The sequence below is a fragment of the Poecilia latipinna genome, unplaced genomic scaffold (assembly GCF_001443285.1).
Source record: "Poecilia latipinna isolate Pla-1442-1.1 unplaced genomic scaffold, P_latipinna-1.0 Scaffold31, whole genome shotgun sequence".
Lineage (NCBI taxonomy): Eukaryota > Metazoa > Chordata > Actinopteri > Cyprinodontiformes > Poeciliidae > Poecilia > Poecilia latipinna.
Window position 1 is genome coordinate 526235 of NW_015112647.1, and position 27700 is coordinate 553934.

Sequence of the window (27700 nt, forward strand, 5' to 3'; positions counted from 1 at the left end):
TGGATTCAGACTGCACTAGAGCTCACTTCAGCCAAAGACCAAAGTTTTTAGTCCACTGGCAAAACACAAAATCTTACAAAGTACTTTTGGTTTAGTTTCTAAAGCAAATATCTTAGTAGATTTGAAATGGGACAAAACTAACATACAAGTAACTTCTCAGCAGGAAATTGCTTTAAGTCAATAATTCAATATTACTCATGAAAAATCAATAAGAAATTATTTCACTTATAACATGAGAAAAATGTCAGGTTTTAAGCTAAATAATCAGCCAGTGGAACTAGTACTTTTACATCAATAATAAGGAATTATTGACTTAAAACAATTTCCTGCTGAGAAGTTACTTGAAATAGGATGAAACTAAGATATTTTTGGTCTAAAACTAGACCAAAAATACTTGGTAAGACTTTATGTTTTTGCAGTGTTGGTCCACATCAGAGTTTGGTTGCACATTCACACCTCCACAAACAAACTAGACTTTGATTAAAGCAGACTAAACAGGACTGCTGTAAAATAAAATGTGCCTTACTTTGAAGTACAAATCTGTAAATCTCTTATCTACATCCAATTGACTTCATATTGGTTTTTGCTGATTTTTCCCTCCAGCTCTGGCAGGAAGTTTGGTGAATTATCCCAACTACACACCAGTCCGAAGACGGTTTATGCTAACTCAGCATAAGTGCATCATGATTAACGCTACAACATGATGAGCTCGTAGTCACGGGAAACATTTTTCTGCCAAACAAGCAGGCCGGGCCGTTTCTGAGCTGCGATGGAAAAGCACTGAGCTGTTCTCATTGGGCTGCAGTTTCAGATACCGATGTCTTTGGTTTACGTCTGTTGAGACATTCACTCGTGAGCAGTTCCTGTTCCTGTTCCTGCCCCCCTCTGGTTGCTGCTTTGAGGACCAACCGTCACACATGCACACACGCATACACGCAGACTGCCGTAGCATATGCTATTGCCTGTGACAAACTAAGTTCATGCATGTAGGTCAAAGCATAAATACTGACAGACTTGAGCTGGTGGTTCCCCGTTTCGAGCGCACGGCACACCGATGACGTTTGTCGACATGCATGTAAACAAAGTTTGGTTGACCTCCCTGGCTAACCGCAGATGTCATCACTGTGTTCTTCTGGTTTGGTGTTGATGTTTTTGACTCCAAACAGCGGTAGAAAGTAAGGCAGGTAATAGATGCGTTTCTAGTGACGACTTTAGAGTTTGATTTCCTGACGCACTACACGCATGCCAGCTCCAAGTCTGAACCAGCTCACACCTTGGATGACAAGATACAGCGAACGTGAGGATGGCCACATAGTTTAAAGAGTGTGGGTGGTGACTTTTTTCATTGTTGCCACCCGCATCAACACACCCTGCTTCCTGTTGAGTAATCTGTACATATCCAATTCTGAACATCTCTTAGGGGTATTTTATCTTTTTGTTCTGTGATTTCATAAGTAAATAACTAAAATACAGCTTCCTACCGCAGTAGATCAGCTGCAAATGTTTGACGTTTTGGTAAATATTTTCCCTCAGGCTACAATCATGTAATCACAAGATCAAATCTGTCAACAGTTCTTCCTAGAGAAGGTACTGCATTACAAAATCCATCTTTAATCTGCTTGTTTATCAACACCTTCCTTTGGCTTTAAGAAGAAAAGCTATAATTTATTATAAAAATATCCAGGTATTATCCATTTTCCTCTCCAGGTTTTACAATTGGAGGAAGTGTTTCTTGAAAGTAATTAGAATAGCAGAGGACAAAACTCTCACTTCCATAATATTCAGATATTGAGGACCTGGTCGTCAAAATAAAACGGGATGTTGGCCTCATCAGCGCAGCGAGTCAGATGTCTGGTAATCTAGGAAAGTTCTGTAGGCAGAGCTTTGAGGAACAGAGCAGTGGGTTGAACTTTCAGTATTGATGGCCAAGCGGCACCTTGAATACGTTCCGTTTCTCATGAACAAGATGATGAAATTAAAGGAAAAATATTACCACTTTGATGTATGAGCATTTAAAAGAGTAATATTACCATTTATTTCAATGGAATTTTCCCTTAATGGGACAATAACGGAATTACTATTTTATTTTATGTTGTACGAACGAACAACTCAGATCATCTGACTGTTTCACATTTAATGTTCCTGAGATTTTTAACAGCTAGAAATAGATATTTACATACACCGAATAAAAAGACATTTTAAAAAATTTTCCTCTTTCTAAAATGTTTTCACGTGACGTCACGCTCTCCAGAACTCCGCCATGACGGACGTCGAAACAACCAATGCGCTCCTTTAAAGTTAGTCTAAAAACAGACATCTGTAACCTAGTATGGCTTCTGTTTAGCTGATTTCACTGTAAAAATGGTCACAGGGTGCTAAGCGGTCGGCGGCACGAACGGACAAGGATACAAACCAAACTAGTCGTTTTATTCTATAACTTTTAATGAGAAAAGATACGGCAGCGATGGATAGCTGTCAATCATAATGACTGTCAGCCCTCGGTGTAACCGCGGATTTGCAGGGAACACTTTTTACAAGGTAAGAAGAATAACGTTCATATAATTTATAAGTCAGTATTACGATTAGAAAAATATCAAATATCGCATTATGGATAACTAACCTTAGTAAACATGGAGACGATGCCACACCGTCATGTAGCCTAGCATATATGGAAACAACTGGTTAGCATCTCGTCTTTCGTGCGTTACATTCACAGACGAATTAGCTGGACAAAAAAACAAGTAAAATCCATAAGCGTCATTTCATGTGTGGGGTCTTAAAGGATTTATCTTCAATGTATATGTTCATATGTATCAGAGCAGCAGGAAATTATAAGATCTTTTATTTTCTGCCTGCTTCTTTTCAAACAAATTGTATAAACTTGCATGTCAACTGCCATGACTATTTCTCTTTTTCCCCCGTTTTTTATTCTTATTGTCTGTTCTAAATAAATTTCAATAAAAATAAATTGGATCAAACTTTTCTTGTTTTAGGTTAGTTAGAATTACCGAAATTATTATAAACGTTCTTAGAATTCAGAAGTTTACATACATACATATTAGCCTGGTCGTTTCCATCATATGCGATTCTCATCTCCCTTTGCTGCTCCGTCTGGGATTTCTCCCATTCACTTGGATTCCTGTGGTAGAATTTCAGCCAGGCCAATCGGCGAACAGAAGGAAAAGTTGTGAGTGATGACGTTGATTTTCTGTAATTTTTATAATTGTAGTTTGCCTGTAGTTTTAGCAACGACAGCTGAGGTAAGTAAAAAAGGCCGTTCAATCCATGTCAGCAACGCTTCCAAATGTTGTATTAACATCAACAGTTGTTAGCAGCTAACATTTATTTTTAGTAAGTGAGTATTCAATCTGACAACTAATTGAGTAATTGGACAAAAAAATATATGTCAGGTTCTGCAGAAACTGCTTAAGCTTATTCTAACAGTAATACAAATACATAAAGAGCACATTTAAATAAAACCATTAATTCCTTTTTTAAATGGACATTTTATTGCTTAAAATGCAACAGCAGCATTTCAAACTGGGTTACAAGTTCCACTGGCAGATTTTTTCACTTAAAACATGGGAGGAAAAAAAGTAAAAAAATCCAGTTAAACTTGTATTTTTTTTGTCAATACTCAAGAATTGTTGACTTAAAACAAACTATTGTCTTGCTAAAATATTACTTGTACATTAGTTTTGTCTTATTTAAAGTATTCTAAGATATTTGCACAAGAAATGATATAAAAAATTAGATATGAGTAAGATTTTGTGAATTTTCAGTGTAGTCCTGTCAGTGTGCTGTGAAACATTTAGCTGCGACAAAAAAAGCAGAAACAGAAGAAATTTGATATTTACACGCACTGCAGAAACAAAAAACATGACTGGTGGTTTTTTCTCACTGACCTAAAGATTATATCTGTTTGCTCAAAACGGTGTTAAAGAAACATTTTGAACCAGCTTAAAGTCAGACAAAAACACAAAAAGCAGTTTTCAAAAGCCGATTCTAGTTATGAAGGGTTTCAAACAAAGAGCGGCACGTTTAAGGTCACATGATTGGGTCGGTGTGTGTTGAAGAGCAGAATATTGTGTTTTAATGCTTTTTAGGCTGCAGCATGGTGTCAGCAGGTCAAACAGTTGAAAGTTTTTCTCCTCTGCAGAGCATTTCCTAAACTGTGAAAACATTCTCCACTGCATCGAGCATTTTCTGTCCCCCAAAGAGGTGAAGACATTCCTGCATCGTTTTGACAACTGAGCTGTTTTTGGTGCTCCAGGTTCGGCTGATGGGGAATAGTTAAAGGGTTTCAACGTCATCATTATCATTAATCACTAAGATGATTAATGATGGAGGTAAAAAAATAAAAAATTGTGTTGCGGTGGCCAAATTACAATGGAAGATTAGAGCCAAGCTAAGAAAAATGGTAATATTACAAGAATAAAGACATAACATTTTGCCTTGATGCTTGTATTATTTTCACTTTATTCTCTAAATATCATGACTTTATCCTCGTAATATGTGTTTCAGCATTTCTGCAGTTTTCTGGACGTTTGCTCCAGATTAGAGGAGAATAAAAACCGAATGACGTTTCTCCATTTTGTCTTATTTTGTCTCTTTCCTCCACTGGTCGACAGACTCTCAGTTAACTTTGTTCTCACCTGCACTCAGCATGATTGCACATGATTTTAATCATGCTTCTTTAATCAGCAGGTAAATTTGTTAAAAGTCACTCCACCCATTTTTCAGATTGATTTTATACATGATGGATGGATGATTGTGAAATTGTTTTCTTGAATTGTTAATGGTTTCCTCAAAAGAAAAGACGTGCAGCTGCCAGTATCAATGCCTTACACGTTTGAAAACGAAACCGAATGGAGAAGCAGCATTCAGCTTCTATGCACCATAAATCTGAAACTAACTCCTAGAAAACTGCAAAACAGCTGAAACACTGACTGCCTTTAAAACTAGACCTAAAACCCACCGGTGTAGATAATTAATGAAACACTGATCAAGATTTTGATTGGAACAATAACGGCTCCTGACAATTATTCCAATGTTCTGCAACCTTATTTCTTTTTTTATGACGTAAAGCACTTTGAACAGCCTTGTTGCTGAAATGCGCTATACAAATACACTTGATTGATCCCAGATCTTTAAAATACCGGAGTAAGAAGTGACCAATGGCGTCCAACGACGGCCATCAACTCCTGAACACACTTCAGTACGAAAAGCGTCTTCAGGAAAAGAATTAAAGCAACACTGAAATTCAGCAGGAAGTACAAGGATGGGCAGCAAAGGATTTCCTCTGATTAATATATATATTTTTAAATTATTTAGGGCATAAGCAGTGAGAGCCACCATGAATCAGGCGTTGCAGAAACAGTTCAAATGTGGGGTGGCTTCTTTCTCACAGCTCCACCACTGCTGCAAAACCCCCCCCTCCAATAACGGCACAATTTGGTGACTAACGTTTGATTTTCCATCATGATTTTCTGAGCCCAGAAGGGAAAAGGGATAACAAGATGCCTCAAAGACCAGAACACTGAACATTTTAACCCATCAAAGAAACGTCCCAGGTTTTACCCACATCAAGAGGTGAGGACTCAAAAAGCAAGAAGAGAATAAAAGACAGAACGTTGCGATCAGCTGTAAGGACTAATAAGATGAGAAATGAGTCACCATCAGGCAGAATTTACCTAGAAGTCAACACCCAGACTGACGTTACACACTGTAAACATCGACTCGACCCAAATTTAATGTATTTGGCAACTAAAGAACCTTAAAACTCATTAAATATTTAGATTATTTTTCGGTTTACAAGATAAACCTGCAAAGAAATTAGAAAACAAGAAAATACCTAAAGTAATGCTCTTACATTGGGTTCAACAAATACTCAGTACATCCTCTGCCTCTCTTGCTTTTATTTGCATCATTTCTGGTCTTGTTTCTAGTGCAAATATCTTAACACACTTGAAATAAGATGAAACTAACAAACAAGTAACCTTTTGGCAACATGTAGCAGCTGTTTAAAAGTAAATAATTCCTTATTATTGATGAAAAAGTACCAGTTCCACTGCGAGATAATTTCACTTAAAGCAAAATAGTTTTGTGTTGTTATAAATGAAATAGATGGAACTGGTACTTTCTCTTCAATATTGAGGATCTACTCATTTAAAACAAGCCGTTACATCTTGCTGAAAGGTTATTTGTAAGTTAGTTTTGTGTACTAAGACATTTGCACTAGAAATAAAACCAAAAATACTTGGTTGGATTTTGTGTTTTTGCATTGTAAACAAGATGTGTTTGATCAGAAAAACATGAAAAAAACCTTTTTGCTGATCATGAAGTTGACCTTTTCTAAGCTACATAAAACTTTTTATTGTTTTGGCTCAAAACGGAGCTAAGAAACACCACCGCACTGACTCAAACTGAGATTAATAGGAACATTTTGTGAAGTTTTATCAGGTGTAAACCACATATTCATTTGAAAGTTTTACTGCTCTGCATCAGCCTTTCGCTCAGGGACAAATATTCCTCCCATAATTAAGGCAGCACTCGTTGTGCAAAGAGATGGCGTGGCGTTTCACAACATCTGGCCAGTGATACTTGCTGTGTAGTGACCACAAGTCGCTTCCGCACGTCAGCGTTGTTTTTTCACAGTCATCTACGGCGAAATAGCAGAAGTGAACCAAGATGTTGAAATTCTGGTTCACTTTAAGGCAGATCATGTTCTGGTCGTCTTACGGTATCTCGGCCGCCCGGCTTCCCGTCAGAGCCAATGGTCCGGATGTCCGGCGGGCTTTTCCTTTAATGGAGGAGCTGGGCGGAAATCTGGGGCAAAGTGGCACAAAATGGCCTCTGGATTTAGGGTCGAGTTTGGCAACTTTCAGTCACTGCAATGCAAAAAGCACAAAATCTCACCAAGTATTTCTGGCCTGGTTTCCACTGAAAATTATTCAGTAAATTGGAAATAAAATAAAACCAACTTGAAAGTGACTTTCAGCAACATATCAGTTGCTTGTTTTAAGTCAATAATTCTTTAATATTGATTTAAAAAAACATTCAAAAATGTGTATTTTTCCCATTGTTATAAGTAAAAGTAGTATTTTTTTCTGTCAATAATAAGCAGTTATTGACTTAAAACAAGCTTATATATGTTGCTGAAAAGTTCATTTTAAATCAGTTTTATTCTGTTATTTGTACTCGAAACTGGAGCAAAAATATATTTTTTGTTTTTTCAGTGTTTCTGGAGCAGCTTTAAAAAAAACTGTTTATCTTTCTAATTATTTCCTAAATTTACATCGATCTGTACAGTTTTTATTGTCTGTAACTGTAGATAGTCTGTATATTAGAGCTCAATTCACATTTTGTCTATTTCTTATTTAACATTTATTTGGACCGGAGTGAATTTTTTTTTAACTAAATGGTATTTGTGATTCATTTTTGCAGGTATAGTACAATATTTTTATTCTGTATTCTGTCTTTTTTTACATATATTTTGTATTTTACCTCTGTGTGAGTCTATTTTCTGTGATTCTCTGTCACTTTGCTGCTGCTGCACAGAAATGTCCAAATTCAGAGGCAAAAATTAAATTCAGTTTATTTATAAAGAGCCAGTTTACGACACGTCATCAGTAAAGGATATTCCTAATTTATTCTAAATAATAATTAAAAACATGCATGACAACATATGTGAAATTTGAAACAAAAATTATATGAGTGTATTCTGTAAAATACACGGAGAATAGAATAAAAATATCTTATTGTCCAACATTATGGCGTATGAAGGCTTGTAGGATTAAAAAAGAATTTAAAAAATATATAAAAACCAGACAAAAAATTAGAATATTGTATTGTACATTAAGGACATAAAAATATATAAAGAGATGACATAAAAATAGTGCGGTCTGAGTGGAGGAAATGTCCAACTGAGTAGGAATACATAAAAAATGTGCTTTTGTTTTTCTGCATTTTCTATTTCATCCATTTGTTCCAAATAAAAAAGCATAACAGTATTCTGCTCTTTGTCCTTTCATTTTTAAGATGCATGCATATGCAACCACCAGACATGAAAACATTATTTAAAAGAGAGAGAGAACGCGGAGTCACTGGTATTATGGGATCTCTGCTTTAATCTTGAATATTGAGGAACTACCTGAAAGTTACTTATGTTGAGATGAAAAACCTCCACAGCAGAAAAAGTCTTTTTTTTAATGATCAGGCTCTAAGTTTGTAATGATTTTCCCTCTTTTTGTCAGACGGGTTTCCAACAGGCAGAAGGAGTCAGACGTTCGGATGCTGTTTTGGTTAAATTCGAGGCTGAGCCTGTGGAAAACCTCCAGCCTCTGCAGGGAAGTGAGCTGGAAGCCGGGGTTAGCGTCCAGACGGTTTCAACACCGCCTAAATGGCGAAGATCATCCCCTGGATAACAGGACGGATTATTTGCAGCGCCGAGTGCGCACCCACGGGCACCAGGCTGCCTTGTTTTTTTATTTTGGGCCGTTGCCGTAGAAACAGCTGGTGGCTGACATCTCTCCATGTCAGCAACAAAAACACCGGGGTCTGCTGCGTGACATCCTGGGTGCTGCGGCTCCAATTTGGGTCACAAGCCCAAAGAACCGGTAGAGAAAGCAGAGACTTGTGCCGCTGGTTACCATGGATACGGAAAGCAGGCCGGCATAGAGACGTTACACTGACTTGTCATCCTGCTGGCATCGATACAAATACAATGAAACTTATAGTTTCTGAAAGGGCTGCCGGAAAATTGATTTGATTGATTTATCAAAGTTTTGGTTTTTGAAGATTTAATTTTTGGAAAATCAGGATTTTTTCCCAACTTCTTCGGAGTCAGTAAGTCCAGGGTGGCCATCTTGTTTGACAAGCGTTTTTTACATCTATTTATTTACACTTTGAATTCAAGTCAGCTATGATTAAATATCATAACCATAGTTGTCAGACTAAGTATTTTTGTTTGTAATTATGTTACTGGAATATAGTCACTGGATTTTGACCCAGCATGAGAAACTTTTTTTTTTTTTTTGTCAAGGTGTGTATTACGTCTGTTATGTGATTCTTTTATTTTGATGTCTGCTCAGCACTTTGGTCAGTTTTGGTATTTTGTAAGTAATTTGGTAAGTAATTATAAATAAAGTTGGTTTGGTTGGTCAAAGTAACATGAGAATAAAGTCGTAATTTTAGGAGAAAAGCAGTAATTTTATAAAAACTCAGAAAAATAAACATCATCCAAGCTCTTTTCCTCATTAAAACATTTTTTTCTTGTAATTGTAAGATTTAAGTCTTTGTTCTGCTAAAGTCATGCCTATATCCTTGTAACTAAACAATAATTCTTGTAGCCTGGCCCGAATACTCACAGATTGAAATAAAGGCAAATTTCTAAAAATACTTTGTCATTTCTAATTTCTTTATTAGTAAATAAAAAAATAATTGCAATTGAAAATGTTGTAATTTCATATTTTTATCTTTCCTATTAGCATAACCAGGGACAGAAGGCCTACAGGACAACCGTTACTTTATTCAGTTTTTATGTTCACTTCCTTTAAGTGAAATAATTTGCTAGTGGAACCAGAACTTTTTCATCAAAATCAAATCTGAAACCGACTCAAAATATGTGGAGTTTTATAATTATAATAATGCTGAATTACCATAAATAATAATAATATTTATTTAAAAGGGGCAATTTAGAGCGCAAACATAAATGTCACCATCTGATGTGCAGTACCAGATTATATCATAAGCTAATTCATATCTGCAGGGGCTATAAAAATAGATATGAATCGAAAATATGGCACTACAGGTTACTTTCTAATCAGGCTACACACAGACACACACACTCAGAGTTAATGATTGCATATCTGAGTCGATTTTAACTGATTTTTCAAGTTAGATTTTCAAAAATGTAGGAATTAAGAAACATACTGACTTAAGAAAAGAGAAATATTTGGCTTTTGTAACGCGCCAGATCTCAAATATAGCTTATGAAGTTATAGTTATAAAGACAGTAAGAAAGATTAAAACTTTTTCCTGGCATTAAATGTTAAAATTTGCCCGTTTCTAAGAAGTTGCATGCGTCAGTTTCAACAACGCTAACTTTTTAAAGGACGCAAAATATATGTTAGTTTTAACATCTGCAGACATTTACCAATATATTAACAAATATGCGTTGGTCCAGTAAGTACAATTGGGTTGATATTAGTTTCTAATATGTAATGTGGTATTTGTTGTTATATATATTATGGATACAATACAATAAGTTGCTAATGTATTGATGGTTTTGACAACGGCACTCATCCACATGATGTTTCTTATTAGGTTTTTTCAATTGATGACTGTATGGCGTCTTTTATGACTTTATGTTTTTGTGATGTAAAGCACTTTGAACTGCCTTGTTGATTAAAAGTGCTACACAAATAAACTTGATTGATTGATTGAAATGTCTAAAGCTCAATATTTGAGACTGAAAACAGGAATCTAAGACGATGAAGTCAGCAAAGCAGGCGCTATGATGCTGCATTTTTTGGTGATTTTATTTGAAGAGTTTTGAAGGAGACAACTGGCTCTAGACTAATAATTACAAGATTATGAAACAGTTCAGAAAGAGGAGTTTGGCTTAAACGTTTTCCTTCGACATGAGGCAATAAATCACTAAATGCAGAAACACTGCAAGCGGCTCAATTAGAGGCCCGTATTACTACACAGAGCAGGGTGTTATTCTATTTCTCCATATGTCAACAAATCCAATGTGGCAACCGACCAGTTGGTGTAACAAGTTATATCTGTGCAGCAACGCTCCAAACAGTCGTGTGTGCAACGCTTCCTAAAAAATAGAACATGGGTTACTTCATAAAAGTTTTTTTTAACACTCCAGACCCAGATATTTTAATTTCTCTGTGATTTTATGATGTCAATTTTTATGCCCAAGTTAAAACACTTAGTATACAGGTTTAGACAATGATTTATCATTGTTTGTATGCTACAGAGAAAGAGAAAACTATTTCTACAAAGAATTTGGACTCAAAAATACCAAATGGAAATGAGAGGCGAGCAAAAACCAAAACAAAACGGGAATTCAGGATCCAACTAGCAACTTAGATTAGCTTCTGTTTTACATGCACAAGTGCGGTTAAAAGTAAGACATTTTAATTTAGCCTACAATTACCTTCAATAAATTCAGCATTCAATTTGCATACTTTTTGTTTTACTTCATCTGAAACAAATTTGTAAAAATAAAGCAAAAAAAGTAAAAGTGCATGAAAGTCCATCGTTAAAAACCACAAAAACTACGACTAAAATGACAAACTCAGTTCTCGAAGGACAGAAACGTAACTTATCTAAAATTTTCTTTTCAGATAAAAATCTCTTTGGCAGGAGAAAAGTGGGTCTCTTTCTTTTTGTCTTCATACGTATGCAGATTTTGATGTTATGAAATGCATATGTTAGGAGTGATGTAGTTAGATGGTGAAGGATAAGAAGGTGTTGATGATTTGCCAAAACAAGATCCTGACGTCATCTGCAAGACTAATTCTGTGCAGAAGCGTTGGTGCTCATGAATCTGTTTGATTTTGCTGCATTTCCTTCAGCTTCACATTTTAAATTAAAATAAATACAGCTGATGAGGACAAACAGATGATATGTCATTTGTACAATATGGATAAAAATGATCTCATCATCGTAGAAGCACTTCTGTAGTTTCTTTTAAGGGTTCTTATATTTTTATAATCTTGGAGCTAATCTCGTTAAACCAAAGCATGAGTCATTTGTTTCTTGTCTTATTTTTGCTTGATTTTTTTGAATCCGTTTTAAAACAGTCAAAGGATGTTTTCGCACCTGATAGTCTGGAAGGAAGACTCGGTTCGATCAGGAACCAAAATTACATTTGTTATACTTTAGCAGTTCACTTTCACTGCGTTGTGTCAAACGATCCAAACCTTCTGAAAAACCTGTTCCCCTCCTTGCCTGTGGTGGCGCTGCACCACAAAAACGACACAAAAACCTCAGAAGAAAACATGAGCGCAACTTCCTTCTTCACAAAATGTAAACAGAAATGAAGCAAATGTCTTTGGTGAAAAACAACAAGCCGTTTCTCCCACTAGCGTTAAACTAGCGTGTTTGTTTTGGTTGTATTTACCCAGAATGCCGTGCACCACAGTCCACTTTCTGCTTTTGGAGGGATCTCTGGTCGGCTTGGTGTTCACATGAGCATTCGATCCGCACCAGAGTTGAATGAAACCAAGCTGAGGGCTAGGCTTGTAAGTGGTGGGCCAGAGTTCGCAATTTTGGTTTGTATGTGGGCCAGAGTTCGCAATTTTGGTTTGTATGCGGGCCAGAGTTTGTATTTTGCAGTTTGCACTTTTGTCTTGCAGAGCTTGATTACTCATTCCAGGAAAACAACCAGTATGATTAAAGCGGACCAGTCAGTGTGAATTATCTCGTTTGATCAGCTATCTAAAGCCATCCGAGTGTTCATCTTTGAGTAGATGGAAGGCGTTAATAGTGGATGTTTTCTTGCTTAATGATAACAATAAATCTAGTTGGGGTTTTATATCTGCTTGAACAATGTGTTCCTAAATCAACACAGCAATGAACGCCAAGGGATTTTGAGGAACAACTTATTACATGATGCTGTGACTCATAGGAGGAAAAAATCTCCTCCATTTCACAACTGGCACAGAGACGACCAGACAATTGGATGACAGGTGTGTGTTTGTGTGTTTTTGTACTGGTTTAACAGAGGCGCTTTTAGCAGCAGACCAGTTTGCAGGGGATGTGATGCAACAAGGAGTTTTTTTTTTCTTTTCTTTTTTTACGGACAGGCACTGCCCATTGACGGTAAAACGAGGAAAGAGGGACGGACTGAACTGTGAAGAAGAGAGGTCATCCTGTGTGGGAATTTCCCCCTTCGGCTTGTGAGCCTGGAGAGGTTTGGGGGGGGGAATGGGATGGCTTGTGGTTGCTTTGGGGGGGTCATCGAAGAAAGAATGTGCAGAATGTTTCCAAGAACCTCCAGACTGTGTTGAGGAGAACTTGGAGAGGCAGAAATCTGACTCTAAAGAGGGGTTTTAATGCTACATGTCATTCGTCTTGTTTCGTTTCATGGCGGGCCTGGAGCCAAACCACAGCTTCTTGCAGCTATTGTTGAGCAGGATAACAATGTGTTTTTTAAATGTGGGTGTAGCATTCTTCTAGTGGTGATGTGTTGGAAAAGGGAGGACGTTGCACAACTCATAAAAGCTAACCAGATCATCATTGACTGTGTTGAAACATCCAAAGTGTAATCTCCCACTGCACAAACAGCAGAACGCTGCTTTTCTGACACGACTTTTCACTGCAACTGTAGTAAATTTTCACTCCCCACAGTGGCTTGTTCAAATCACGTCACACTCCTCGCCTTTATCTGGAGTTTTGCTTGCTTTTAGATACGATTCAGAGTAAAACTCAGGCTGAGGAGCTTGGTAAATTCCACCATGAAGCTACTTTGTCAGCTTATCTGCTGCCTCCTCTCCTGCTTTAAAACTCTCAGCGTCTCGCCTGTCGGCTGTTCAGGTGTGACCTCAGCAGGTAGTGCGATCGGGTTAGTTGCTGATTAATTTCCATGCGACCTTGAACCCCTCTCTAGGCCAGTGGACCCAGCAGACTATTGACAGAGCCGTGTGCTAAAGATAAAACGACCATTTCTGTGCTGCGTGCAGTGACCGAGTCTTTTTTTTTGTTTGCTTTTTGCTGCTCTCAGCAGTATCATTTCAGTATAAATTGGCTGAATTTATTTTGGGATCAGTGCACTTTATGTCAAATCATTAAGTCAAACAGAAACTTGGCAGTTAAGGAGTCTTTTTTTTTCTCTTACTCTACTATGCACTGTATTATGCACATAAAACACATGTGCATAATGCAGAATGAAGCGTATTTATTTATTATTAATGTGTGAATTTTTTGACTTTATGTTGCACACTTTCTCGGTGTGAGAGTTTGCTGCAAAAGCGGTTCCCTATGTTGCAACCTGAATTAAACTCTCTTATTCTGTGAAATGTGCCGCTAAATCTACATTTATTATCCATTTATATCCAGCTGGAAATTTAATTTCTTTTGTGAATCGTCTCTATGTAAATAAACTGAATTTTAAAATTGCACATTTTTCTTGCGGTTGAGCTGCTTGTGTCACTGCAATATGTTGTAACCTGGAACGTGCTATTACACAGCCCATGATGAAAATTAGGCAAGCATATAAAGCGTTGTGCAAAGAAAAAATGATAATAATAAAGAAAAATGAGTGAAAATCTTTAAACAAAGTATAAATCTGTTTAATTCAATAAAATATCAAGTACAATTAAAGCATTTCACCTTTTAATATTAAATAATTATACTTATTTCATTCATTGCCAATACTATTACAAAGAGTTGCATCATTTCACTGCAGCACAACTCTTCCCCTGACAGCCATTGCTGCAGACACAGTGTACACAAAATGTAGAAATTCACCAGGAATGGATGTAAAACCTGCACAGAAATACTGCATACACCAAAAAAAAAAAAAAAAAAATTACATCTGAGAATAAAGCTAAGGTGACATGTTTAGGAAGAGTCGTGGATGGCCACCCCATGCGCCCACTCTGTTCAGTCTCATTCAAAGCGTCCTTGTAAACCAGTGGGTGTAGTAGTACCCTGTATTTCTGTAAAGTCCACCAGGTGAGCGGCTCAGCACTGTCCGGTGGCGGACAGCAGGTTGCGCAGGGTGGCCAGCTCTCTGGACAGCTGCTCCACTCGCTTCTGTAGACGGTCGTTCTCCACCGCCAGCTCCAGCACTTTCTGCTGCGTCTCCAAGTTGCGCATCTTGGCTTTGTCCCTGCTCTTCCTCACAGCGAGGTTGTTCCTCTCCCGCCTCAGCCGGTACTCCTCGCTGTCCTTGTCCAGGCGCTTCTTCGACTTCCCGCTGGACGACTTGCCGCCGTGCGACGGCGACCTGCCGTTACCTGACGGCGCAGGTGTGCCGGGCGGGCTGGAGCAGTTCGACGACGCGGTGGAAATGTTCCCCAGACTCCCACTCGTGGACTGGTAGTGCAGGTAGGACCTCATGTCGAAGCCAGACGAGCCGTTTTCCATTTTCGCGTCTTCCTGGCTGTCTTCTCGGTCCGCGGGAGCAGCGGCGGCGGCTCGGTAGCGGCTCAACTCCGGGCTCAACACGCTGTCCACCCGGGTCTCCTGCAGCTCCGCGTAGCTCAGTCCGTACGACTCCCGCAGGTTCTCGCACTGACTCGCCTCCAGCTCGTTCAGCAGAGAGTAGTTCTTGTAGTTTTGCAGAGCCGTGACTCTTTTGATCTTGCTCTCCCCGAGGAAGTCTGAGAAAGCGTCGCCCGGCTGCGGCTGCTGCGGCTGCGGCGGGCAGTGCAGGGCTGAGTCCAGGTACGCGCTGAAGTCGATAGCTCTCTCCCGCTCCTCCACGCCCAGCTCCGTCATCGAGTCGCCGAGCCTCCAGTACGCGCCGCCGCCGATGGGAGCGATGATGCCGTCTCTGCCGTGGATCGCGAAGCCGCCCTCCTCGTACAAGCCGGCCACTTCCATGGATGTCAACACCCGCCGGACTGCAGGAGCGCGCAGGGCTGAGGTGAGGCGCCCTGACCAGAGTTGGGAAATGTGTCGGAAATGCGCCGCGTTTAAATCCCACTCTGCCCCTGCCTGTGGTAACATGCGAGTAGTAAGTTTCGCGGAGCCTCTCACATTGACAGGTCTTCCTGTCTCAGGGGTTTTTTGTATTTAGAGCAACCGGGGTGGGCGTGGCCTCGGGCAGGTGACGCAAAGCCCCGAACCAACCGAACAACCTGTACCACTTCTTCAGGTTATTTCCCGTACATAATAAATTAGCCTGACTTGCACCGGAACACTGTAAAAACACACGTTTTGTGCATCGAAATGATTTAGAATATGACCAAAGTGGTAATTCAGAAAGTGAAACTCCTATTTTACACACATTGTGGTATATTTCTGTTAATTCTTAAGTTTATCAGAAAAAAGTGTATATTATAAGACGTCAGCCCTAAATGCCTTGTTATCAGAGGCTGGTAGATTATCCACAAATTGTACTCAAGTAAGAGCAGCACTACTTTAACATATTTTTACTCAAGTAAAACTAAAAAGCAGCCAGAAAAAACTCAAAAGTAAAAAAGTATTGGGTGAAAAGGCAGCTAGAGTAACTGTTCAAAACAAGCATGTAATATTTGAAAAAAGAATAAGCAGACGGACCAAAATATAAAGTAATGTGTAAATTTGGGTATATTAAACGACCAAAATTAAAATAATTCACATAAATAACAAAACCAGACACAACTAAAGTTTTTTTTGAGTCAATTTCTTTCAATATAATGAAGCTTTAACAAAAAGTACTGCTGGTGAACAAACTTGTTATTCATTCACTGAAGTTAATCACGAGGGGAAGAGTATCCAGAAATCTAACTCAACTGTAACGATACTTCATAAGTTACTCAAATACAAAGTACATTGTAGTAAAAATACTCTTAAAAATGAATGTTTTCACAAAAGTTACTTGAGAAAATGTATGTAACTATTAAATTAAACTGTTGCTTGTTGTTCTCAAAGTACAAGCAATGGCCTATCTGCGCTTATATGTGCGCAGGTATATGTGTTATATGCTGTACACGGTTTTAACATACTAAAAAATAACATTCGGAAGATGTGGTGGTTTTTATTTTGCAGTGTAGGAAACCCTGTGCTGCTATTGATCCACTGTGTTTCCTCAAAGTCACTTAATAGAGAAATGTAAGACGACTGAAACATACTGTATGTCCATGCACTGCAAAAGTATGTGCATAATACTGGGTTAAGGCCAATTTTATATGAATTAATGCGATAACGATAAAGCAGGCAGACGCCTTCTCTGCTTCAGCAGACGCCTCCAACTCGTCTGCGTTTTTGGATCTGGTGTTTAGAGTTTCTTCACAGCTACCGCTGTTGCATGCAGTTTTTTCTTCCACTAAACTTTTTGTTTCAGATGCAGCACTCTGAACAGTCAGTTTCTGGTTTACACTGCAAAAACACAAAATCTTACCAAGTATTTTTGTTCTCGTTTATAGTGAAACTATCGTAGCACACTTGAAAGAAAAACAAAACTGACTTACAGGTAACTTTTCAACGTCTTTTAAGTAGACAACTCCTTAATATTGATAAAAAGTATTAGTTCCACTAGCCCAGGGGAGGGTAACTCCAGGCCTCGACAGCCGGTCTCCTGCAACAACACACCTGAATCAAATAATGAAGTCGTTAGCAGGACTCTGGAGAACCTGACTGCAGTTAGGAGGTGATTCAGCTGTTGGATTCAAGTGTGAGACGTCTAAGAGTTGCAGGACACCGGCCCTCCAGGACCAGGATTGCCCACCCCTGGACTGGCCTATTATTCCACTTGTAACAAGGGAAAAATGTCTTGTTGTAAGTCAAATAATCTGCCAGTGCAACTAGAACTTTTTCATCAAAATTCAGGAATTATTGACTTAAAATAAGCTCCTATATTGTGTTGAAAAGTTATCTCTAAGTCAGTTTTAACTTATTTCCAGAGTGCTGAGATATTTACACTAGAAACTGGACCAGAAATACTTTGTATGACTTTGTTTTTTGCAGTGTAAGGCGCCTCACAGATGATGTAAATAGCTGCTAAACTGTTAATTCATCGGTCTTCCCCATGATGGTGCAGGTTCTATACAATTTTACACCAAAAAAAAGTTTATTGGTTGTTTGTAACATTTAGGTAATTTTTTTTTTGAGAACGTCATTGTTTAACCCCTAAAAAAATAAGTGAATCCATGATTTTAATCCTAAATATGTGAAAAAAGGGGATAAAAAAGCATGAACTGTATTTTTCTCTATTGATGCATGCATGCAGTAACAGAACAATGCATCAGTGTGAATATTGCCATACTTTCTTAGACTTTTTAATTTGCTCATTTAGTATTAAAATTGAATTGTGGAGGTAAAAATGTAAGTTCTGAGTCCAAAACCACAGCTGGGTTTCCTGCATGCTCTGCGGTTTCCAGCCTCAGTTGGGTCAAGCGGCAAAGTCACAGCACAATAAAAAACAAAAAGAAATGAAGATGTTAAAATATTTAACTGATTTATTCTAAAATGAAACTGAAATGCATAACTGAAGTCATAAGAGCAACACCAACTACCTCATTTTGTCTGGCAATGAGCGTCTGATCGTCAACAAGGCGTCCACTCACGCCCCCTGCAGGCCAATCAAGACCCAAACAAAACAAAACGTCGACAGTGATGGAAAAAAAAATCCCTTTCTAGTGACAAGGTGTTTACCATTTCTGTTCAGACGTAATGAGGTCGGGACTGTGACACCATCTACACACGGCTCGCTCCCCACAACTTCCACTCGCTGTTTTTGATCTGCAGCGAGTGGAAGAATTTGATCTTGGTTGGGGGTTAGAGGTCATGCACAACATGATAAATCTCTAAATCTGTATAAAGGTCAGAGTGGGTGTGATGGGAGATTCAGATTCAGAGAGTCTGGCTTAGGTCTAACACAGTTGAGAGCGCACCCAAAGGTCTCTGTGGCTGTGAATTTGTGGTGTGTATTTATATTCAGCTTCCTTAAATCAATACGTTGTTGAGCTTTGTTTTTACTCCAGTTTCAGCTGCTAGTCGGTTACAGAACATCTCAGACAGACAGACAGACGTTTTCATTTTAAGAGAAGTTCTGCTCCCATTTTAAGTGTTTTTTCAACCTCAAATTAATTATAACTGTTTCCACCGACACCATAATAGAATTACGACATATAATTTTACTCATTGAAATGCATGCACATATATCATCAATAAATTATGTATAGTATGTAATTGAAATATTGATTGTTAGTGATGCTATGAGTGATGTCAGTGGTGTTAACAAGAACATGCATCATGAAAAACACATATGTGCACATATATCACAATATAAATCAATTAATCACATGATAAATTAAAATCAGCTCAATATTTTACATTTGAATGATTTGTTGTTTTTCTGTTTCTACCAAAAACTGGATGAATAAAATCTTCAGTCTGGTGATTTGGTCTCAACTCGCTGTTTTTCTGAAGGACAATTTTGTTTCCAGAAACTTCATAATTCATTTTATTTGTTCCTTTTGCTTTGTTTGTTTCTTCTGGATAATTAAAATGTCTGTCAATTCCAGTGTTAAGTGATCATTAGAGTTTAAAATTTATTGATCTTTGATTATGTGTTCTTTCCATTACCATTAGATTAGTCAAAAATGGCCTCAAAACAACAATATTATAGTTTATCGCAATAACTTCTGGGACAATTTATCGTCCAATAACATCGTTACAGGCCTAAATATGTAACAAAAATTAATAAATATTAAATTACAGTGGCAATCATATAAAGTATAACATAAATATGTACAATAAAAGATTAAATGCATTCTTGTTTACATAATTATATAAAACATGACCTGGATGACTGAAACAATGTCTTGTCCTGACTCCATGTTACTGTATATATTGATATATAAATGAATATTGTCTGTTTGTTTCTTTTTTTACTTATTACAGTGGTATAATATGCATTTTTTCTTTTACATAGCTCTAAATAAAGCAATAAGTACTAATCACTACTCTTCTGTAGTCCTGTAGTCCCAGTAGGGATGTTTGTAGGGCCGTAACTTACAATTATTTTAGTAATCGGTTTTACTATTGCCTATTGTGATTATTATGATGAAAAAAATGCCACACTCTGAGGATTTTTTTATTTAACCACTTAAAATTTTTTCTTGCACAATATTAAAAACGCATTAAACGCAAAGAAACAAATTCATTTTATTTGAGCTAAATAGAGACATGCTGCCCCCTTGTGGTCTGATGTAAAACTGTCTTTTCCTAAACTACAGGATATGTTTTTGTAGAAATCCGTTTTTATGAACAAAAACGGACTTTAATTTACACAAACCAGTGTTACTTTCCCTTGATGTCTTTAATGAGAAAATGAATATGTGTTTATCTTGTTTACTTCTGAATCTGTTGTCATAACAGTCATGTCAACTCCCCGTTTATGAAACCCAACCTGGTTTTACAAAGAATTATTCTGCTTAGTTTTTTCTGTAATCAGGTCCAAACATGATAATAAAAAACAAACAAACAAATTCATCAGTTTTTCCAATATCAAGAAAAAGAATCAAGAGTCACTGATCTTGTGTCTGTTTTAAAGGTTTCTACTTCTATAATTCTCATTAAATTGAGAATCTGATAAACTACCTCAGAAATGCGTAATTAATCCCGTTATCTCATCTGGTGAAGGTGCAGAACTGCAGCTCCACCCTAATTTGTCACTATAAACCTGTTGTTGATGCCTAAAGATGTAATTAAACACTTTCTAAATTGTTTGGTTTAATCTAATGTCAGGGATAATTACACATTTAATGACATTTAATGATGGTACATTTAGATGTTTGCTGGATCTGCATGCGTGAACAGATCCAGGCAAGGTGCAACAGAGCTTTACATGCATGCAACCTTTAAGAACATTTTACAGAATAATGCTATTTAACAAAAATAATAAGTTTGTTTTTTTCTGTCCATTTCTCCATTCACAAGTCAAAAGAAGACAATAAATACAGAATATTGGGGAAAAAAACAAGATGAAAGTAGTACAGGAATAGATAAACAATATTGAAATTCCTATCACAGGTTAAATATTCACTCAACTTGCAATTTTTCCACATTTATTGAGTTAGAAGCACAAACTTTAGTGTATTTTATTGAGATTTTACGTGATAGACAAAGTGAAATATAACTGTGAAATTAAATTTAAAAAGTTTTCATAGCTCATACAAATTAAAAAATGCACTGAGCATTTTGTATTTGTCCTCTATAATCTGATGCCCCTAAATAAAATGATAAAGAAGCCATCTAATTAGTTAAACTTTACAATTATGCATGCCTTTGTGTTGGTCTAGTCTATGACTCCCAAGAAAAAACACGGACATTTGTGACTGAAATGTAGAAAAGATTCAAATGTGTGAATTAGGGATGCTCTGATCAGGTTTTTTGCTGCCGATTCCGATACCGATCACCCATGAGGCCGATCTCTGCCGATCACCGATCTTTGCCAATCGTCTGAATACTGTTATGTGATCTGGAAAAATTTAAAAAATTATCTGGTAATAAATCCACCTAATTAACATAAACATGCATCATACTTGCAGGCACAATAGATCAGCTTCTCAGTCAAAAGTACAACTGAAAAACCTGCAACCAGTTAAACAATATTTAACAGTAAGCCTCTCAGTACCCTAAATTATACATGAGTCAAATAAATCTCATAACACTTATTATACCAAATAATGTCTAGTAAAAGAGGGAAACATTCATTCAAAGTCAAATACAGGGTGCATCAAAATAAACAATCCCGAGTTACTAAATCCAAACTTCCTGCTAGCATGGCTAGCTGATTAATGCTGGTTCTGATTGGCTGGTTCTGACAAAGCTGAGTAACTGTGCAGAAAACAGGAGGCGGGAGAGGAGTTCGATTATTTTTTATTTTCATAAATTATGTATCATGTTTGGACATAGCGAAAGTTTTAATATGTGAATGTTTTTGTTGTTATTGTTTACGTTACGTGCTGCAGCTTTAAGAAGAGGCTCGGTGTGAGAGTTCACTGCTGGGTGGAGGTTGAGCGCCGCTCCGCCTGTGAAATAAATACTACTTGTATTTATTAAATACTACTTGTATTTATTTCACAGGCGGTCCAAGAGCGAGAGGAGAACCAGCGTCTTACACCGCCAGCTCGAAGACCTAAATTATTTTCCGGTTTATTTGTTTAGCTTTCTGACCGTGATGCTAGTCCGGGTGAGTGTTGGTAGCTGTGCGCTGCTGTACCTGCTAGCTGCCGCTCCAGATGTCCTGTTTTCCTGCGTTGAGCCTCGATGTAGCCGAACTCCGTCAAGTGCTGTTTTTTAAATGCCATATTAGATATTAGATTGTGTGGATGCATTTTGAAGTGCTTCACTCCCGAGGTAATTTCCCCGTCCCCGTTCACTCAGAGCGTTCAAGTTCCACAGGACAGGATTTACTGCTGCGCGCCTGCGCAGTGTGAAGGAAAGCTGCGCACGCAGGCTGCGAAGTGAGATAAACGAGATCGGCAACAAGAGACCGTGATCGGCGATTACCGATCATACACTTTTTCACGGAAATCGGCCGATTATGATCGGTGGCCGATCGATCGGCACACCTCTAGTGTGAATACTTCTGTACTCCACTGTGTCAAAACCATAGCATCTGTGTGCTGCCCTTTTTTCTTATTCCAAGCTTTATCAAAAAATTAAAATTTATGTTTGTTACTAAACATTCAGTCATCATTTCAGATAACAAAAGTTTCCGTCAATAGAATCTAATTGCTGAAAAGGTAAACTCTATATTTTAACTAATGTTTCTGCCTAACAGATGGACATTTTAACCACTACCGTCCTCATGATAGATCAGTTTCATTTTTAGGTTTTTCTGTTTCTAATTAAACCCATCTAGAGCTGCAGGAAGTATTGCAGCATTTACAGTAAACTGGTAAAAAGAGAAGAACAGAAATAGCATCTCAGTGACTCAGCCGCGTCCTCAGAAACGTTTATGTAAACATTGTTATTTATTAGTCATGACCCACAAACATGGCTGCAACAGGAAAAAGAAGAGTTTACTAAACAGACAGTTTGTTTTGGCTCTTGAAGAAGTTAACTTTTTCTTTTTAAAAGCTTAAAAACCTTTGGGTTCTCATTAAACAGTTGCATCATTTTAAAGTTATTCTAACGTGTGATTACATTTTACTGCATTAAACCTTTTGTAAAATCAGACTTCTCAGTCTGCAGATGTGGTTTCTGTGCGTATTTAATTTGTGGAAATTACTCACCATTTGTGACGTCATTATGGGCATCTGATATTCTCTTCATCCTTCTTTCTGAACCTCTTCTCTTTTTTCTCCAGTTCTACTTAGAAAAAACAACCACAGAAAGATAATTACTGTAATTTGAAAAAAGATACTCAAATTAAATGAAAAGTAGGGCTGAATAATATTAGTAGAACATGTAGCTGAAATAATATTGCACCACATTAAGATGCAGATAGATTTTGATTTTCTCTTCAGCTTTTTTCTATTTACTCACTAGTCTTAGTGAACTTTAGTAACTTGGCGGCTTAAAATACACATAAAGGACGGCAGTGAAAGTCTGTCAAACAAAACAAATGTATTATTGACATGCAGAAGTTGCAGTTATAGCGCCGAAAACACAACAGACTACCAAATATTGAGATATGACCCTTCTTCCCACTGTGTATTACGGGACAATGATGTGATCTGATATTTTGCACAGTTCTTATTATTGCAGTGCTGTTTTGGTGGCGTAATAAAAATATAAATAAAAATAAAAAATCACTGGGGCAGCTGCAGAGTTCTGACCAAAAAGAGAAAAATGTGTCATATCCCAGAGGTCCTTAAATCACTCCTGCTTGTAAAAGGATAGATTTCAAACTCTTTTTTGTCTATAAAGCAATAAATGGCCTTGGGCATGAATGCTTCTCAGAGTATTCAGATCCTTCAGGTCATCAGAAATCTGGTCGTCAAATATTTCCAAATTCAGGCCTCAAGGTCCGATGTTCTGCAACTTTTAGATATGTTTCTGCTTCAAGACACCTTAGTCAAATAATCAGATCATTAGCAGGAGCTGGAGAACTTTACTGCATACCGAGAGCGAGGGCAATTTAGCCATTTGATTCATGTTGAACTAGGGACACATCTAAAAGTTGCAGAACATCGGCCGTCGAGGCCTAGAGTTGAAGAAACCCGGTTCAAATGCACCTCAGCAAGAGCCACTTCCTGAAAACCTGCCATATGTTTAAAAATCAGAACTGGAAAACATAATGTTTTACTACACCTCCACTCTGAAAGCAAATGTTTATTTTAGTAAATCAATAGTTTTAATTTATAATTTATTTTATTTTTTTCAATTTGTTTGTGCAAATTGTGCTTTTCAAACAATAAATTCTACAATAGCATTTATACACTGCAAAAAACTAAATCTTAACAAGCATATTTGTATATTTTCAAATGCAAATATCTTTATACACTTAAATTAAGACAAAACTAACTTTTAACTTCAGCAAGATATAGGAGCTCATTTTAAGTAAATAATTTCTGAATATTGTTAAAAGTACTACTTAAACTGGCATGTTATTTCACTTATAACAAGACATTTCCCCATATTATAAGTGAAATAATCTGCCAGTGGAGCTAGTACTTTTTAAAATCAATATTAAGGAATTATTGACTTGTAAAACCCTTCAATATGTTGCTGAAAAGTTACCTGTAAGTTAGTTTTGTCTTATTTGCAGAGACAATATATAAATGACGCATAATTACTGCATTTTTTTTTCTCACCAACCTGAGCTGTAAAGATGGAAAAATTGTGACTGCTGCTTCTTTGAGAAAATAAAACTTAACTTCTTCTTCTTAAATTTTAAACGGCGGCTTGCATCCAACAATATACTTTACTCCACCTAATTTTGTGTTATTTTGCTTTTACAACTCGAACACAGCTGGCATTTTTTTTAAAAAACGCTCATGGACCGACAAATACGAGGGGTAACGAATGTCGCTACAACACCAGTTCCGCCCGTTTGAAACGTGGCATACGCTCACAGCGCCATCTTCTGGTGAGTTTCACATCTACAGCTGAGGAAACAGCACGGGTGGGGCCAGGAAATGAAATACACGCAATCTGTCTCTCTATTGGTTGCTCTCCAATTATGGAAACATTTTCTCGCGCCTCCATTGGCTCTTGCGCTCATCGATTAATGTCTGATTGGTTGAAAACATTGCTATGTCCGTCGGATGAGACGTTCACGATTCCGTTGGTTCCCGGTGCTGTGAGTGGAAGGACCGAAAGGGGCCGGGCCCACAGAGGAAAGAAATGGCGAGTATGGTCACCGAGAACGGGTGTGGAGTGGCAGCGGAGACGGCACAGCCGCAGGGTCCGGGTCGGGGCGCGGTCAGATGGGGCTCACAGCACGCCGGTGCCCGTGAACTGGCTAGCCTGTACTCGCCAGGTGAGTGGATCCTCTATACAGCAGCGTCGCTTGTGGGTTTGATCCTGCCAGCTTGAGTGTTGAAGAAGAAGAGGGTGTGATATATAACGACTGGTTACCTAGTTAGTCACCAACCAACAAACTCCGATGAAAATCTAACCAATTACTGTGCGAGCGACAACAGAAATGCCTTTGATGACCGGAACCAGTCGGCGGCTGCTCTGCCTCTGTTTTGTCCAAGCCACAATGCTTTTGTTACACAATAGGAATCATGTGAGACTGGTTAAATTTGAGTGGAGTTTGTGTGCAGCGTTGACATTTCCAGCACTGAGCAGATGTTATGGGAATTCCTTCTCCAACAGGGTTGACGTGTACACCGTGACCTAAAAACATCAAGCTCTTAAACTATGTCAGGATTCCTCTTATTACAGTACAGGTTGGACTTGATTAACAAAGTAAATCCTCCACACCCTTTATACAAATGTAATGTGGTTCGTGCTCTGCTCGGAGCCAGCATATGACTAATTTGGTTGTGTGCGGTTACAGACCTTTTCCTTCCTGTGTCCTTTTTAAGATAATTTTATTTATATTGTAAACAGGTGAGGGTTTTCTCATCCCTTGATCTTCTTGATTTGTCTTGTCATGAACAGAAACTCGAGTGTATTTTATCTAGTTATTATACCATAGAACTACAAAATCATTTGTATTCAGCCTTCAGGCTGAAATGAAATCAATGACAGCCAGTTACCTTCAAAAGCAAAGCTTAATGCAGAGGTAGGTTAGGAAACAGTTTGTTGACAGAGCACATATTAGCTGTACACTATATAAATGTTGATTTTTACGGGAGTGGCAAGAGAAAAAAGACCATAGTGGGAACTTTAGAGAGGGGAGGGAGAAAGTGGTTCTGTCTTGATCCTCGTAGAAACTCTTGCGAAAGGGGCAGCATTATGTATTTTCCAGGTAACTATGTTGCCTTCATTTATAAATATCCTGTATATCAAACATAACTTAAAAGAAATAGCAATTTAATGCCTTGAAATTGGGCCTCTGTCTCTTTAAAAAGCTCCTGCTCTTTCTGACACAACCTTTAGTTACTCCATTGAGCCGTTTACAAACTTTCTTAGGAGCGTTGGGTTGAGAAATAGTTTGAGCTCAGCAGACTCTCAGCTCCCCCAGATGTTTGCTAAATGCTGCTGCTAGTTTGGAGGAGCTGAGTGGGGAAGGGCTGCTCTGTGAGGCAATAGCTCAGCTTGGAAACTCCAGCTTTGTGTAAAATGGCGACGCTTGGTGAAAGCAAACGTTTTGCACAGTTCAATGGTTGCCACGGGTGATTAAAAAGATTTCTCAAACATGCATGAAAAATCAAAGCAAAACTCCAAGTATGTTTTTGATAAAGGAATAACATTATGAAATGAGGAAAAGCTAAAAATTAATAAATTTTTTTTTTGCATATCTGCCCTTTAAGAGTCCGTCCTTCATGGTTTCGATGCGTTTCGTCTCCAGAACACCAAATGATTGGATTTCTGTTCATCAGCCTTTCATTTCAGGTGTGCAGTAAGACGGTAGACGCATACAGGACAAGGGTGGAGAAACCTTTAAGCATATTCAATTTAAATCAAATTACGTTTTTTTAAGTGAATGCAGACATGTCTCAATAAATCGCATGATAAATCAAGCTCAATAATTTCCATTTGCATGATTTATTGTTTTTCTCTCTCCAGGAAAAACTGTTTTATTTACTTTGGATATTTAAAACACTCTCAAAACAACAAAATTATTATTTATCACAATAACTTCTGGGACAATTTATTGTCCAACAAAATGTGTGGCAGGTCTAAGTGCAAAACAGAAAGATCTGAAGTATGTTGAAACGGCCTAGTTGAAGTCCAGACTGAATTCTGATTGAGAATTTGTGGCAGGTCTTGAAAACTGCTCAATATTCAATCCAAATGGTCTTAAGTTGCTTTGCAAATGTGACTGGTTTAAACAAGAAACCAGTTCTTATCACATAAATTCCAGTGAAACGAAATGAAGTTTGTTGTTGCCACTTTAAGCAGGAATCTGATAAGTTTAACCTTTGAAAGTTTTATTTTTGGAGGACACGTTATCACAAGTAGGTCAGTGGATCAGAGATGAACTGGAAACTCGCTTGGACTGTTAATGTAATCAGGAACATTTTGCTCTTTCTTCATTTTATCCGTTTTGTTTCTGTATTTTCTGGCAGGCAAACGATGTCAAGAATGGATCAGCGTCATCCTCTGCTTCTCTCTCATGGCCTTCAACTTAATTCACCTTCTTGCCAATTTCCATCTGGGACATGTGTGGTACATACAGCTGGGCATCGGTAAGCTCTGAGCCCAGAATTGCACACGGTGTGGATGTTTTTAGTTTTTTTCTGATCATAACTTCTTCCTCAGTGGCAGGAATACTCACCGCTGACTTTGCGTCGGGACTCGTACACTGGGGGGCCGACACATGGGGATCAGTGGATCTACCCATCTTTGGAAAGGTAAGATCTCAGGGTTTCCACAAGAGCTAAAACAATTAATCGATTATTGAAATAATTGTCAACTAATTTAGTAATGGATTAATCGTTAACTGGTGTATATAGAC

General features: G+C 37.9%; 3 protein-coding genes across 4 annotated transcripts in view; 1 reads left to right on the forward strand and 2 right to left on the reverse strand.

The window, feature by feature from the left end:
* The window catches only part of klhl12 (kelch-like family member 12), a 65242-nt gene extending 40682 nt beyond the window's left edge, over positions 1 to 24560 (reverse strand). Inside the window, exons 1-2 of the mRNA XM_015041132.1 lie at positions 24445 to 24560; positions 22917 to 22992 (exon numbers count right to left, since the gene is read on the reverse strand). Of these exons, the coding sequence (XP_014896618.1) occupies positions 22917 to 22956 (40 nt within the window). The 5' untranslated portion in view covers positions 22957 to 22992; positions 24445 to 24560. The remainder of the gene's footprint in view (positions 1 to 22916; positions 22993 to 24444) is intronic.
* cebpb (CCAAT enhancer binding protein beta) lies at positions 14291 to 15747 on the reverse strand. Its single transcript, XM_015041190.1, has one exon. It carries the CDS (start codon positions 15694 to 15696, stop codon positions 14707 to 14709), a length of 990 nt encoding a protein of 329 aa, XP_014896676.1. The 5' UTR covers positions 15697 to 15747; the 3' UTR covers positions 14291 to 14706.
* Positions 24561 to 24636: 76 nt separating the features above from the next.
* Positions 24637 to 27700, forward strand: part of peds1 (plasmanylethanolamine desaturase 1) — a 10499-nt gene continuing 7435 nt past the window's right edge. The window contains exons 1-3 of one of the 2 annotated variants that reach the window (XM_015041220.1): positions 24637 to 24715; positions 27312 to 27431; positions 27505 to 27596. In XM_015041220.1, the coding sequence (XP_014896706.1) occupies positions 24652 to 24715; positions 27312 to 27431; positions 27505 to 27596 (276 nt within the window). In that variant the 5' untranslated portion in view covers positions 24637 to 24651. Of the gene's footprint in view, positions 24716 to 24972; positions 25109 to 27311; positions 27432 to 27504; positions 27597 to 27700 lie in introns of those variants that run through there. The other variant, XM_015041214.1, reaches the window with a different exon arrangement.